This window comes from Anomaloglossus baeobatrachus, chromosome 10 (genome assembly GCF_048569485.1).
Source record: "Anomaloglossus baeobatrachus isolate aAnoBae1 chromosome 10, aAnoBae1.hap1, whole genome shotgun sequence".
Classification (NCBI taxonomy): domain Eukaryota; kingdom Metazoa; phylum Chordata; class Amphibia; order Anura; family Aromobatidae; genus Anomaloglossus; species Anomaloglossus baeobatrachus.
Genome location: NC_134362.1, coordinates 25,976,748 through 25,992,104, shown reverse-complemented (window position 1 = coordinate 25,992,104; position 15,357 = coordinate 25,976,748). Strand labels below are relative to the sequence as shown.

The 15,357-nt window shown below is 51.6% G+C and overlaps 1 protein-coding gene across 2 annotated transcripts in view; it reads left to right on the top strand.

Annotated features, from left to right (window-relative positions):
• Positions 1-15,357, top strand: part of CARS1 (cysteinyl-tRNA synthetase 1) — a 111,099-nt gene that overhangs the window by 55,943 nt on the left and 39,799 nt on the right. For both annotated transcript variants that reach the window (XM_075326951.1, XM_075326950.1), the window contains 7 exons: positions 2,660-2,788; positions 2,887-3,016; positions 10,913-11,016; positions 12,397-12,494; positions 12,576-12,765; positions 14,460-14,528; positions 15,020-15,101. In XM_075326951.1, coding sequence (XP_075183066.1) covers positions 2,660-2,788; positions 2,887-3,016; positions 10,913-11,016; positions 12,397-12,494; positions 12,576-12,765; positions 14,460-14,528; positions 15,020-15,101 — 802 coding nt within the window. The remainder of the gene's footprint in view (positions 1-2,659; positions 2,789-2,886; positions 3,017-10,912; positions 11,017-12,396; positions 12,495-12,575; positions 12,766-14,459; positions 14,529-15,019; positions 15,102-15,357) is intronic.

Genomic DNA, 15,357 nt, shown 5'->3' with positions numbered 1-15,357 from the left:
GCCTCATGCATTTCCTAGGGAAGATGGTGGCAGCCATGGAAGCAGTTCCCTTTGCGCAGTTTCATCTGCGTCCACTTCAATGGGACATTCTCCGCCAATGGGACGGGAAGTCAACGTCCCTGGACAGGAAAGTCTCGCTTTCCCAGACGGCCAAGGACTCTCTACAATGGTGGCTCCTTCCCACCTCATTATCTCAGGGAAGATCCTTCCTGCCCCCATCCTGGGCAGTAGTTACGACAGATGCGAGTCTGTCGGGGTGGGGAGCAGTGTTTCTCCACCACAGGGCTCAGGGGACGTGGACTCCGCAGGAGTCCACCCTTCAGATCAATGTTCTGGAAATCAGAGCAGTGTATCTTGCCCTACTGGCCTTCCAGCAGTGGCTGGAAGGAAAGCAGATCCGAATCCAATCGGACAACTCCACAGCGGTGGCATACATCAACCACCAAGGAGGGACGCGCAGTCGGCAAGCCTTCCAAGAAGTCCGGCGCATTCTAATGTGGGTGGAGGACAGAGCATCCACCATATCCGCGGTTCACATCCCAGGCGTAGAAAACTGGGAAGCAGACTTCCTCAGTCGCCAGGGCATGGACGCAGGGGAATGGTCCCTTCACCCGGACGTGTTTCAGGAAATCTGTCGCCGCTGGGGAGTGCCGGACGTCGACCTAATGGCATCCCGGCACAACAACAAGGTCCCGGCATTCATGGCGAGGTCGCGCGATCAAAGAGCTCTGGCGGCAGACGCCTTGGTTCAAGATTGGTCGCAGTTTCAGCTCCCTTACGTGTTTCCGCCTCTGGCGCTCTTGCCCAGAGTGCTACGCAAGATCAGATCCGAGTGCAGCCGCATCATACTCGTCGCTCCAAACTGGCCGAGGAGGTCGTGGTATCCGGATCTGTGGCATCTCACGATCGGTCGACCGTGGTCACTGCCAGACCGACCAGACTTACTGTCCCAAGGGCCGTTTTTCCATCAGAATTCTGCGGCCCTGAACCTGACTGTGTGGCCATTGAGTCCTGGATCCTAGCATCTGCAGGATTATCTCAAGGAGTGATTGCCACAATGAGACAAGCTAGAAAGTCGAACTCTGCTAAGATCTACCACAGAACGTGGAAGATTTTCTTGTCCTGGTGCTCGGCCCAGGGAGTGTCTCCCTGGCCATTTGCATTACCCAAGTTTCTTTCTTTCCTGCAATCGGGGTTAGAAAAGGGCTTGTCGCTCAGCTCCCTTAAAGGGCAAGTTTCGGCACTATCCGTGTTTTTTCAGAAGCGTCTAGCACGTCTTCCTAAGGTGCGCACGTTCCTGCAGGGGGTCTGTCATATTGTGCCCCCGTACAAGCGACCGTTAGATCCATGGGATCTGAACAGGGTACTAGTTGCTCTCCAGAAGCCGCCCTTCGAGCCTCTGAAGGAAGTTTCCTTTTCTCGGCTGTCGCAGAAAGTGGCGTTTCTTGTTGCCATCACATCGCTTCGGCGAGTGTCTGAGCTGGCAGCTCTGTCATCCAAGGCTCCCTTCCTGGTGTTTCACCAGGACAAGGTTGTGCTGCGCCCCATTCCGGATTTTCTTCCTAAGGTCGTATCCTCTTTTCATCTTAATCAGGATATTTCCTTGCCTTCTTTTTGCCCTCATCCGGTTCACCGGTATGAAAAGGACTTACGTTTGCTAGATCTGGTGAGAGCACTCAGAATCTACATTTCCCGCACGGCGCCCATACGCCGTTCCGATGCACTTTTTGTCCTTGTCGCTGGTCCGCGCAAGGGGTTGCAGGCTTCTAAAGCCACCCTGGCTCGATGGATCAAAGAACCAATTCTTGAAGCCTACCGTTCTGCGGGGCTTCCGGTTCCTTCAGGGCTAAAAGCCCACTCAACCAGAGCCGTGGGTGCGTCCTGGGCATTACGTCACCAGGCTTCGGCTCAACAGGTGTGCCAGGCAGCTACCTGGTCCAGTCTGCACACTTTTCACCAAGCATTATCAGGTGCATACCTATGCTTCGGCGGATGCCAGCTTAGGTAGAAGAGTCCTGCAGGCGGCAGTGACACCCCCATAGGGGAGGGCTGTTTTGCAGCTCTAACATGAGGTATTTATTTACCCACCCAGGGACAGCTTTTGGACGTCCCAATCGTCTGGGTCTCCCAATAGAGCGCTGAAGAAGAAGGGAATTTTGTTACTTACCGTAAATTCCTTTTCTTCTAGCTCTTATTGGGAGACCCAGCACCCGCCCTGTTGTCCTTCGGGATGTTTTTTTGTTGTTTGCGGGTACACATGTTGTTCATGTTGAACGGTTTTTCAGTTCTCCGATGTTATTCGGAGTTAATTTGTTTAAACCAGTTATTGGCTTCCTCCTTCTTGCTTTGGCACTAAAACTGGAGAACCCGTGATACCACGGGGGGGTATAGCCAGAGGGGGAGGGGCCTTGCACTTTTAATGTAGTGCTTTGTGTGGCCTCCAGAGGGCAGTAGCTATACCCCAATCGTCTGGGTCTCCCAATAAGAGCTAGAAGAAAAGGAATTTACGGTAAGTAACAAAATTCCCTTCTTATGGAGCAATGAATATTTAGAGATTTGCTAAGTTGCCGGCTCAGAGCCAATTGTTCACCGTATATTGTTTGTGTCGTACCTTTGTGCAGATTGTGACCCCAATTGTATAATTTGGCTCTGTTTTCAGGGTCGCCCCGGATGGCACATTGAGTGTTCAGCGATGGCCGGCTCCATCCTGGGAGAATCCATGGACATCCACGGAGGGGGATTCGATCTGCGGTTTCCCCATCATGATAATGAGCTGGCTCAGTCTGAGGTACGTGGGGACTCCCACCCCCCCCTCTCCGCACCCTCCATTTTTAGTCTTGCTTGTATTGAACCTGCACAATTGTAACCTATCCCTCCATATTTTAGGCTTTCTTTGACAATGACCACTGGGTGCGCTATTTTTTGCACACCGGTCACCTGACCATCGCCGGCTGCAAGATGTCCAAATCCCTGAAGAACTTTATCACGATTAAAGACGCACTGGAGAGAAATACAGGTACGTGAGCCAGCGGGGCTGAGATCACACAAGCAGGTGTTACTGGAGAGATCCTGTCACAAGGAGGGTTTTCCAAACATCGCCGACTGTCATGGCGGCGTCAGAGTCTGTAGAGACTACGGGTTCTGGTACACTGCCTGGTAACTTCTCTGTCTGCGTCACCCCACAGATTTGGTAGTTCATAGGCAGGCTAGCAAGAGTTAATGTCTGCTGTGCTGCTTGTTAGTCTCCTTTGATAACATGCTGTGGGGGAGCCAATCAAATTCACTCTCCTCCTATATATGCTGGCTGGACCCTTCCTTTAATGCCAGCTATAGTTTACCTATACTGTTCTGGTGAGGCATTGTGATCCAGACTTACTGGTGATTGTTGCGCATTATTGCTGTCAGCGGTTGTGGTTTTAACCCTTGTTGTCTTTTTGTTGCTGCCTTCCTGCTCTTACTTTTTTCCTTAGACTTTTACTTTTTATTTCTGTGAGTTTGCTGTGTGTCTGAGTTTTGTTTTTCCCATGTCTGTCTTAATCAGTCTTTCCATTACTCTCCTGCCCTTTCCTTCCCTGAAAATGGTAACAAATTAGATCTGGTCAGGAGATTAGTAAGGACCGAGACTCCGGCATCTCTACCTTCAAGTGTAATCCTGAGGTCAGGGATAGCCTAGGGTCCCCTAGCGTGAGGGACAGTATAGAAGAACCCCTGTCCCTTAAGTTAAGGTAAGTTTATCTATACTGGTCTGGCGATGTGTTGTGCCTGGTTACGCCTGATGTCTGCGTCACTCCACAGATTGGTAATTCATAGGCAGTCTAGCAAGAATTAATCTCTGCAGAGCTGCTTTATAGCCTCCTTTGATCACATGCTGTGGAGGAGCCAGTCACATTTGCTTTCCTCCTATTTATGCTGGCTGGACTTTTCCTTTAATGCCAGCTATAGCTTTTCTATACTGGTCTGGCGAGGTGTTGTGATCCAGATTTACTGGCTGTTGTTGCACTTTATTGCTGTTTGGGTTTTAAAGGGTTATTCCCATCTGTAAGATGATATCCCAACATTTAGTAGGTGCCATAATGATATTTGCTAATAAATCCCAGTAGAAATGTAGTATAGTTCTCCTGATATAGCCATGTCTCTTACATCATGTGCAGGCATTTAGCTGCATTATGACCACAAGCAACTAACTAATTATTACTATATGAGTAGACGTATGGATATCTAAGCTGCAATGCCCTGCACATGAGGTAAGAGACAGGACTATATTAGGAGAACTATACTACATTTCTAATTGAAGGTATTTTTTTTTATTATTATTATTATTATTATTACATATTGGGATACGCTCTTGGACATGGGAATAACCCTTTTCTTTATCGTTCCTTTGGGAGACCCAGACCATGGGTGTTTAGCGTCTGCCTCCGGAGGACACACAAAGTACTACACTTAAAAGTGTAGCTCCTCCCTCTGAGCTTATACACCCCCTGGTAGCCAGTCCTAGCCAGTTTATTGCTTTGTGTCAGGAGGCATACATCCACACATGCATTCTCATCTGATTGTTTGTTTGACTTTTGGAAAGAGTTTGAAGAAAAGCGTGTCCATGTCTGGACCCCCGGCATGTCCCTTCTCACCCCACTGTGTCGGCGGTGTTGTTAAGGTTGATTTACAAGGCTGCAGCCTTACATGCCGCGCTCCTTCACCATCCCTTCTGGGCTCTGGCTTGAAGTGGGAGCCAGCACGGTGTCCATGCCTGGCAGGAGTCCGGTCTCCATCCACAGCCCCTTGAGGGTTCTGTTGGACCGGAGCACTCATCCCCAGGGACATGGCCCTGCGTCTCAGTAGCTAAGTACCTGAGACGTTTATGTTGGGGGTCCCGGTTCTTTATTGTAAGGGGAGAGTATGCTGTATGTGATTGGTTTTAACTTTTACGGCGGGTTCTCCAGCTTTTGCCAGAGAACCGCGCCGATGGTGCCTGCTTGTCGGCCTCGCCGATTAAATTTGGGCCCCGGCTTCGCCGGAGGCCTAGTTTCTGTTTCACTGCCCTCGCATGTCACTCATGCAGAGGGACAGGTTCGGCTCCTCCCGGCGGCCGTTCTACACAGGGGAGGGACACTCCCCACTGCTGGGGCGTCCCTCCTTCCCTGCAGGTCTCTATAGCCCTCCAGTTCCCGCTCTTTTATAGGAACGCCCCATTTCTCAGGCAGAGTTCACTCTGCTCTGGGACATCCTGCATTCTGCATCTCTGCTGAGGTGCTGTGCACTGGGGGACCGGGCTTCGGGATCTGGAGGGCACACAACACCGCGCTCAGCGGTCTGGTAAGCCACAGCCGGTCTCCGGTTGTGGACCTCTGTATATTCTCCCTGGGGTTCATTCTCTGCAAAGCCCCCACTCCAGCAGCATGTCTCACACAAGGAGCAAGGCTCCAAAGCTTGATTCTGCATGCACTGCATGTAAGCTCCTGCTGCCTGAGCCGAGCATTTATCCACACTGTGATGGTTGCTCTAACCTGGCGGTGCCACAGCCTGGAGTCTCACCCCCAGTGGTCTCTCAGGCTGCTGCTGCACCTGTGACTGAACCCCCGGCCTGGGTAGAGTCCTTTTCTAGGTCCATATCCCAGTCATTTGCTGAGTCCATGGGACTTTTGTCCAGGACTTTGATGAATATGCATCAACCCCCCTCACAGGGTGCCTCTAATACTCTTGACAGAGGACTCCTATCCTCTGACCTCCGTCCATCGGAGCTCACGGAGGATTCATCATCTGATCCCAGACCCCGTCCTTCTAAGAGAAGGCGCAGGGTTTCATCCCCCTCCCCATCCCACGGCTCTGCCTCAAGAGCTGACTCTCAAGATGAGGAGGATGCCCTCACTGGGGGCTCAGAGGCTATGTATCCCATCGATTTCTCTGAGGGTGACTCAGATCTTAGTGATTTGATTGCTTCTATTAATTCTGTACTGGACCTCAATCCGCCAGTATCAGAGGAACAACCCTCTCTGGCAGAAAAGCACCAGTTTACCTCGCCTAAGAGAGTGAAGAGTGTGTTTTTTAACCACTCCAGTTTTCAGACCGCTGTGACCAAACCCAGGGCCTGCCCTGATAAACGCGTTCCAAAGCGTGGTTCTGATGACCGGTTTCCATTTCCACCTGAGGTGGTCAAGGAGTGGTCTCACTCCCCAAAGGTAGACCCTCCGGTGTCTAGGCTATCAGCCCGGACCATTGTGTCGGTGGCTGACGGCACATCACTTAAGGATTCCACTGACCGTCAGATTGACCTTCTGGCCAAATCCGTGTATGAAGCTGCGGGGGCCGCGTTTTCCACGACTTTTGCAGCAGTGTGGGCTCTCAAAGCCATCTCTGCTTCTCTAGAGGAGATGCATTCCCTCACCAAGGAATCTATGCCTGAGATGGTTACCTTAACTGCTCAGGCTTCAGCTTTTTCATCTTATACCATGTCTGCCATGCTAGAGGCTGCTCACCGCACTGCGGTGGCTTCGGCTAATTCCCTCGTTATCCGCAGGATTTTGTGGCTTCGAGAGTGGAAGGCAGATGCTTCTTCCAAGAAGTTTCTTGCTGGGCTCCCTTTTGCTGGTTCACTGCTGTTCGGTGAACAGCTGGATGAAATCATTAAAGAAGCTACTGGCGGGAAGAGTACTTCCATGCCACAAACCAAGACCAGGAAACCCGCCCAGGGTAGGAATCAATCGAGGTTTCGTTCCTTTCGTTCCTCCAACTGGTCATTCTCTAAGCCCTCCGCCTCGTCCGCTAACTCAGCCAAGGATCAGAAATCCAACTGGCGCCCAAAAGCGCGTCCGCAGAAGACCGCAGGAGGTTCTGCCACTAAGGCAGCTTCCTCATGAGTCTCGGCCCGCTCCAACCACGTCCTTAGTCGGTGGCAGGCTCTCCCACTTTGGCGACGCTTGGTTAAAGCAAGTCTCCGATCAGTGGGTGAGAGACATCATATCTCACGGCTACAGGATAGAATTCTCTTCCAGCCCTCCAAACAGATTTTTTTCTCTCAACTCACCCCTGCTCCAAGGCCGCCGCCTTCTCGCAGGCCGTGGCGTCCTTGCAGGCAAACGGAGTGATTGTCCCAGTTCCCGCTCAGGAACGGTTCAGAGGTTTTTACTCAAATCTCTTCCTAGTTCCAAAAAAGGATGGTACCTTCCGGCCCATCCTGGGTCTCAAGCTTCTCAACAAGCATGTTCGTGTGCGGCATTTTCGCATGGAGTCCCTGCGATCAGTCATTGCCTCTATGACCCAAGGGGAGTTCCTGGCGTCCATCGACATCAGAGATGCCTATCTACATGTGCCAATCGCAGTGTCACATCAGCGTTGGTTACATTTTGCGATAGGAGAGGATCATTTCCAATTCGTGGCTCTCCCCTTCGGGTTAGCCACGGCCCCTCGGGTATTCACCAAGGTCATGGCGGCAGTGATTGCGGTCCTGCACCTCCAGGGGTTAGCAGTGCTTCCTTATCTGGACGACCTTCTGGTCAAGGGTCCATCCAGCACAGACTGTCAGCGGAGTGTTTCGCTCACTCTCGCCACCCTAGCCCAATTCGGGTGGATTGTCAATCTTCCCAAATCCACTCTGACTCCGACTCAGTCTCACGTACCTAGGGATGCAGTTCGAGACTTTGCCGGCACTTGTGAAGTTGCCCTTAATCAAACAGCAGTCTCTCCGGCTAGCGGTGCGTTCTCTCCTGAGGCCCCGCCGTTATTCCCTCAGGCGCCTGATGCAGGTGCTGGGTCAAATGGTGGCTTCCATGGAGGCGGTTCCCTTTGCCCAGTTCCATCTGCGTCCTCTGCAGCTGGACATCCTCCGCTGTTGGGACAAGCGGCCTTCCTCCTTACAGAGGTTAGTGGCTCTGTCGCCACGGACCAGGAGCTCTCTTCAGTGGTGGCTTCGGCCCCTCTCCCTGTCCCAGGGGCGCTCCTTCCTGGCCCCGTCCTGGGTGATTCTCACCACGGATGCCAGCCTATCCGGCTGGGGAGCGGTACATCTCCACCACAGAGCTCAGGGCACTTGGACTCCGTCCTAGTCAGCCCTTTCAATCAATGTGCTGGAAACCAGAGCTGTGCTTCTAGCTCTCCTAGCCTTTCACCACCTGTTGGCGGGCAGGCACATTCGAGTCCAGTCAGACAACGCGACAGCGGTTGCCTACATCAATCACCAAGGCGGGACACGCAGCCGCCTGGCAATTTTGGAGGTCCAACGCATCCTTCAATGGGCGGAGGACTCCAAGTCCACCATATCCGCAGTCCACATCCCTGGCGTAGAAAACTGGGAGGCAGATTATCTCAGCCGTCAATCCGTGGACGGTCGCGAGTGGTCCCTGCACCCGGCAGTGTTTCAGTCAATCTGCCGCAAGTGGGGCACTTCGGACGTGGACCTAATGGCATCCCGTCACAACAACAAGGTTCCGGTTTACGTGGCTCGCTCCCACGATCCTCAGGCCTTCGCCGCGGACGCTCTGGTTCAAGACTGGTCCCAGTTTCGTCTGTCCAACGTGTTTCCCCTTCTAGCTCTCTTGCCCAGAGTCCTGCGCAAGATCAGAATGGAGGGTTGTCGTGTCATCCTCATTGCACCGGACTGGCCCAGGCGAGCTTGGTATCCGGACCTGCTCCAACTGTCCGTGGAGATGCCGTGGCATCTTCTGGACCGTCCAGACCTGCTCTCGCAAGGTCCGTTTTTCCGCCTGAATTCTGCGGCACTCAAATTGACGGCGTGGCTCTTGAGTCCTGGATTTTGACGGCTTCTGGTATCCCTCCTGAAGTCATCTCCACTATGACTCGGGCCCGTAAGTCTTCCTCCGTCAAGATCTATCACAGGACTTGGAAAATTTTCCTGTCCTGGTGTCGCTCTTCCGGCCATTCTCCTTGGCCATTTTCTTTGTCGACCCTTCTGTCTTTTTTACAGTCCGGTCTGCAGCTTAGGTCTGTCCCTCAACTCTCTCAAGGGACAAGTCTCAGCTCTATCAGTGCTGTTCCAGCGACGTCTCGCCCGGCTGGCTCAGGTCCGCGCCTTCATGCAAGATGCGTCTCACATCATTCCGCCTTATCGGCGGCCCTTGGATCCCTGGGACCTTAACTTGGTCCTCACGGTATTGCAGAAACCCCCCTTTGAGCCTCTTAGGGAGGTTTCTTTGTATCGTCTTTCTCAAAAGGTGGCCTTTCTGGTGGCCATAACTTCCCTCAGGAGAGTCTCTGATTTGGCCGCGCTCTCCTCGGATTCACCTTTTTTGGTTTTTCACCAAGACAAGGTAGTTCTCCGTCCGACCCCGGACTTTCTTCCTAAGGTGGTCTCTCCCTTCCACCTTAACCAGGATATTTCCTTGCCTTCCTTCTGTCCGGCCCCTGTTCATCGCTTTGAGAAAGCGTTGCATACTCTGGATCTGGTGCGTGCTCTCCGGATCTATGTGTCTCGCACCGCTGCGCTTAGGCGGTGCACCTCTCTTTTTGTGCTAACCACAGGTCGGCGCAAGGGCCTCTCTGCTTCTAAGCCGACCTTGGCCCGTTGGATTAGATCGACCATTTCAGACGTCTACCAATGTTCTCAGGTGCCTCCCCCGCCGGGGATCAAGGCGCATTCGACCAGAGCTGTCGGTGCCTCTTGGGCTTTTAGGCACCAGGCTACGGCTCAACAAGTCTGTCAGGCTGCCACTTGGACTAGCCTGCATACCTTTTCGAAGCACTACCAAGTGCATGCTCATGCTTCGGCAGATGCGAGCTTGGGCAGACGCATCCTTCAGGCGGCTGTCGCCCATTTGTGAAGTTAGGCTCCGCCTACTTCTTAGTTTTTTCTGTTTATTCCCAGCCAGGGATAGCTTTGGAACGTCCCATGGTCTGGGTCTCCCAAAGGAACGATAAAGAAAAAGAGAATTTTGTTACTTACCATAAATTCTTTTTCTTATAGTTCCGTATTGGGAGACCCAACACCCTCCCTGTTGCCTGTTGGCAATTTTCTTGTTCCGTGTGTTATCACCGGCTGTTGTCGTGGACAGAGTCTCCGGTTGTTCCGGTTCTTACTCGGTTCTACTTGTGGGTGGCTATTCTCCTTCAGCTTTTGCACTAAACTGGCTAGGACTGGCTACCAGGGGGTGTATAAGCTCAGAGGGATGAGCTACACTTTTAAGTGTAGTACTTTGTGTGTCCTCTGGAGGCAGAAGCTAAACACCCATGGTCTGGGTCTCCCAATACGGAACTATAAGAAAAAGAATTTACGGTAAGTAACAAAATTCTCTTTTTTTGTTTTTTTGTTGCTGCCTTCCTGCTCTTGCTTTTCTCCGTAGTATCTTACTGTTTGTTCCTGTGAGTTTGCAGTGTGTCAGAGTTTTTTCTTTTCCTGTCTGTCTTTATCTGTGTTATCATCTCACTCTTGCCCCTTCCCCAGGGGGAAAAAAATTAGTTCTGGTCAGGGGAATAGTAAGGCACAGGACTCCGGCATCTCCACCATTAGGAGTAATTCAGAGGTTATGGCTAGCCTAGGGTCCGTAGCGTGAGAGACAGCATAGAGTTATGGCTAGCCTAGGGTCCGTAGCGTGAGAGACAGCATAGAGTTATGGCTAGCCTAGGGTCCGTAGCGTGAGAGACAGCATAGGAGCCCCCTGTCCCTCACTATCCTACATCTACAATGTGATCATATCCTTGATGATTTAATTCCTCATTATTCAAAGACCTCTGCTTGCTGTCAGTGAATAGAAAGCAATGTTTGAGCTGCTGATGTTGCTCAGAAATATACCAAATCCTCGTCTATGATAAATGCTAGGTGTAGTTACCTTTTCTGCCTCCAAATGGAAATTTGAAGGATCCCAGATCACCAAAACATGGAAAATGTTGAAGAATAGAAGCACAATTTATATTTATAAAGCTGCAGAACTTTCCTTTGTTTTCAGTGCCTTTTCTCTCTCTGCAGCGCGGCAGCTGCGTCTGGCTTTCCTCATGCACTCTTGGAAGGACACACTGGATTATTCCAACAACACCATGGAGTCGGCCGTCCAGTACGAGAAGTTCATGAATGTGAGCGGCCTGTACATTGTGGTGGATAGATAGCGCTGCCTCCATTGTTGTCTATGTATCTCATCATTAGGCTGTAGTTCCGGCGGATGCTGTACGTGTTTGTCATTGCGGATTGCACAATAGCTGCGATCAGAAGCGGGAGTACAGCGGTGACTAACCCATTCCTACCCTAATGGCCGAGATCAGAATAAGCTCTGATCCCTGCCGTTTAATCTTCAATCAATACTGAACCCTGTGCAAACTAAAGGAGGGGGGTGTACTTTATTATCTCTGTTAATATTGGCAATGCGATGGCAGGGGCTGACTGGGTAATCAATACCGTCCTGAGCCTAATAAGGTTCCCGTCGAAGTTTCTTTTACTGCGTTTTAGCCCAGACTCTATTCCCACATAATAAAAAAAAATCTTATTTTTCGTTTTATAAGACGCACTGGATTATAAGACGCACCCAAGGCTGCAGTGCTAACCACTGAGCCGCCACAAGGCTGCAGTGCTAACCACTGAGCCGCCACAAGGCTGCAGTGCTAACCACTGAGCCGCCACAAGGCTGCAGTGCTAACCACTGAGCCGCCACAAGGCTGCAGTGCTAACCACTGAGCCGCCACAAGGCTGCAGTGCTAACCACTGAGCCGCCACAAGGCTGCAGTGCTAACCACTGAGCCGCCACAAGGCTGCAGTGCTAACCACTGAGCCGCCACAAGGCTGCAGTGCTAACCACTGAGCCGCCACAAGGCTGCAGTGCTAACCACTGAGCCGCCACAAGGCTGCAGTGCTAACCACTGAGCCGCCACAAGGCTGCAGTGCTAACCACTGAGCCGCCACAAGGCTGCAGTGCTAACCACTGAGCCGCCACAAGGCTGCAGTGCTAACCACTGAGCCGCCACAAGGCTGCAGTGCTAACCACTGAGCCAACGTGCCGCTCTCAATGACTCATCTATATTAAAGCAAGGTCATAGGCTTTGTGCCCACGGGAGAAAGTAAACTCGGATTTTGCCGCGGAAAACCCGCGGATTTTCTAGATTTTCCAGATAAATCCGCAGCCGCACGTAACTGCTTGTCCATTATTCATGCGGAAATATCTGCGGAATTCCCGCCTTTCCACTATGGAGATACAGGACGGCAATTCCGCACGAAATCTGCACTGTTTCCGCAACAATTTTGCAGCAATGGATCGCTGCGGATTCCGGGGAGCCGCTGCGTGAACCTGCGGAAACACCTGCAGACAAGTCCGCGGGTGCGATCTCCCATGGGCACATAGCCTTAATGTCCTTAAATATTAAACTAACCAGTCGACACAATGAGAGGAGGCAAAAGTGAATGCCAAGCATGTTTTTTTGGTTTTTTTTACATTGGTTAATCAGATGACGCTTTGTTTCTTGCAGGAGTTCTTCCTAAATGTGAAGGATATTCTTAGGGCTCCCACCGACATCACCGGTCAGTATGTGAAGTGGGAATCTCCAGAGATCGAGCTCATCAGCAGGTAAAGCCCTGGCTTTGTCTGTCTTTTCCTTTGCTCTGGGGCCGCCATGCTGACTTGGTTCTAATGATTTCTGCTCTCCAGTTTCTACAACAAGAAGTCCTCGATACACGCCGCCCTGTGCGATAACATCGACACCCGGACCGTCATGGAGGAAATGCGGGCACTGGTCAGTCAGTGCAACTCGTACATTGCAGGCAAGAAGGCGGCTAAGCAGACCCCCAACCGGATGTTACTGGAGGGGATCAGCACCTACCTGACCAGCATGCTCCAGGTAAGCCATTTTGGTTTCCTGTGTACCTGACACTCCCAGTTCCAGGGCCGGGGGTTACTCATTACCAGGCTGGACTAGTCCAGTGATGTTGCGGAGGCGTGTCCTGGTTCCGTGACCCTGGCGGTGTCTTTCAATAGTAAAGGCATGATGATTATGATGATGGAAGTTATAGTTAAAAGTTGTGACGCCACCTGTGGCACTGCGGTTATGTGGGCCGCCGCTGCGCTGTGTATTCCCCGGGGCAGATGATGATGGTGCAGCTGAGGTGATCTTGCTCCCCACAGGTAGAGCTTGAGGCCCGGGGATCATGAGAGGGAGCGGGAAGGACGTAGACGACACTGGGGGGTTGCAGTCAGTCACTACTCACGGTACTGGTTCCACAGGTGTACAGTAAGCCGGCAATCACCCGCAGTATGCTGGGATCAACCGTGATGGGCTCCCGCCGATCCCGGGCAGCTCAAGGGTCAATACCGGTGCACCCCTCAGATGTGCCTTTCCTGGTGGTCTCTACTGCGCTGACTCTCACCCTCCTGTCTCGCGCCTCCGCAGGGGCCGCGGACCTTCAACGGGTTTTCTGCCTGCTTGGCCCCCTGATCCTCTGTGGCCCCCTTCCAGCGGATTCATGTGCTGATTTTCGGCCCTGGATGCTTGTAGCCACCCAGGCCCCCGGTGTTACTAAAGAGTATGTTAGTTTTCTTTTAGTCTAGGGACCGGGTCCCCGTTTTGCGGCCAGATCCTTCCACCCGGTGTTCTGTGGAGCAAGCCCACAGGTGCCTCCCACACTCCCGTGTCTAGGATCCCTTCTTCTGTGTCACCCTGGTCGAGCAGGACCCCCGGGTCTCTACGCTCTGGTGGCCTCCTCACCACCCCTCTCTTGACCGTTAACCTCTAACTGTCACTGTTGTCTGTCAACTAACGCCCCGCCTACTCACCTCAGGCACCTCACCCACTAAGCTGCACCCCCAGACTGGCTTCGGTCACGGTGCTAGCCACTATACAAGACCAGCTGTAGTAGGCCCTAACCACGGATTATTTGAGTGTTGTGATGACTGTGTGTCGTGTCGTGTGAACCGGTGGATTGACCACCCTCCTTACCCTGGGATGGGATACCACACCTCTGGATGAGGTGCAGTACCTCTGTGGTGACGGAAGCCTCAGGGGCACCACATACCCATCCCATTAAAGGGGTCGTCCAGTACTAGAAAACCCTGGCTTAATTGATTCAGGACCCAGGTAAAATAAAAACCGTGTCTATTCCCCTCCTTCATCAGTGATGTAGCTTCCGCTGTTCCTGGAGTGTGACTTGTCTAGTGCCGCTTAAGCAGCTGCAGCCTCCATTACTTCACAGTTTGGCTTCATCTGATGCAATAATGATGAGCTGCTTCCGGCACTTGACACAACAAGTCCCATCACTCTCCAGGAATTGCGACGCCGACATCACTTGATCGGCGCCGCTGCAGAAGGTGAGTGTACACACTTAAATGTGACCCTATATTTCAGTTCGGACACCATTTATGACCTTTGGTAAAACTGCTGCCCCCGGGAGGTCAGACTAAGCCAAGACCGCGTAATCTCATCCTACCAGATACACTCCCAACTATATGCAGCTAGGTTTATCATTGGAGATAATGGATGAAGAACACATTGGATATTCCATAAGTAACTGACGATTAACACAATATTTTACTTTCTAGATATTTGGGGCCATAGAAGGCGAGGAACCTATTGGATTCCCTGTTGGAGGAAACGCACAACATCTTAATGTAAGTTCCCCTCCTGCCTCTTCTATTACTGATCTACAAATACTATATTATAGAGATAAGCAAAAAGCTTTATGGTACCTGGTTCTAACTTCTGGTCCAGTCCTCTGTTGGACTTCACTCTTGCTGTCGGTATCCTCAGCCCAGCATCTCCTGGGCACCTCTGTTGTTTTCCGAGGCCCCGTGGCATCACGTGATGTCTCTTCCCTTGCCTTATGTGACATCATGGAGTTCATTGCGGTTGCTGCTTTGCAATATCATGGTGTTGTAGGGTCTTGGGGAAGGCAGAGGAACCGAGGAGATGCTGGGCTGAGGATACCGATCCCAAAAGTGAGGACTGGACCAGAAGTCAGAACTGGGAGCTGCAAATCTTAGTCCTCATTTCTAATCTTCTACAATTATGGTTCCTTTTGTGTTTCCTTTCATACTGATTGCTCTTGAGCACCCTTTTTTTGTTAATTTTAATGGACTGTTGTCTTGGTTTATTCTTGCAGTTGGAGTCCACAGTGATGCCTTACCTTCAGGTGCTCTCCCAGTTCAGGGAGGGAGTGCGGCAGATTGCCCGAGAGAACAAAGGTAAGACGAGCAAGGATCTCCTGAAACTCATTGATTTTTTTTATACCATACAAACGTATAACTATAATCCCCTAACACTACCCAGCCATATTACATGGTTGCATTATTGTATGATTTTTCCCCCATACGCTATAATCATATATACTGACGTTTCTTTAAAGGGCTGTCCTGCAATAGACCTTAATTGTCTGACTGCATCTCCATCTCTAGATTTAGGGCGGCTTTGCACACTACGACATCGCAGGTGCGATGTCGG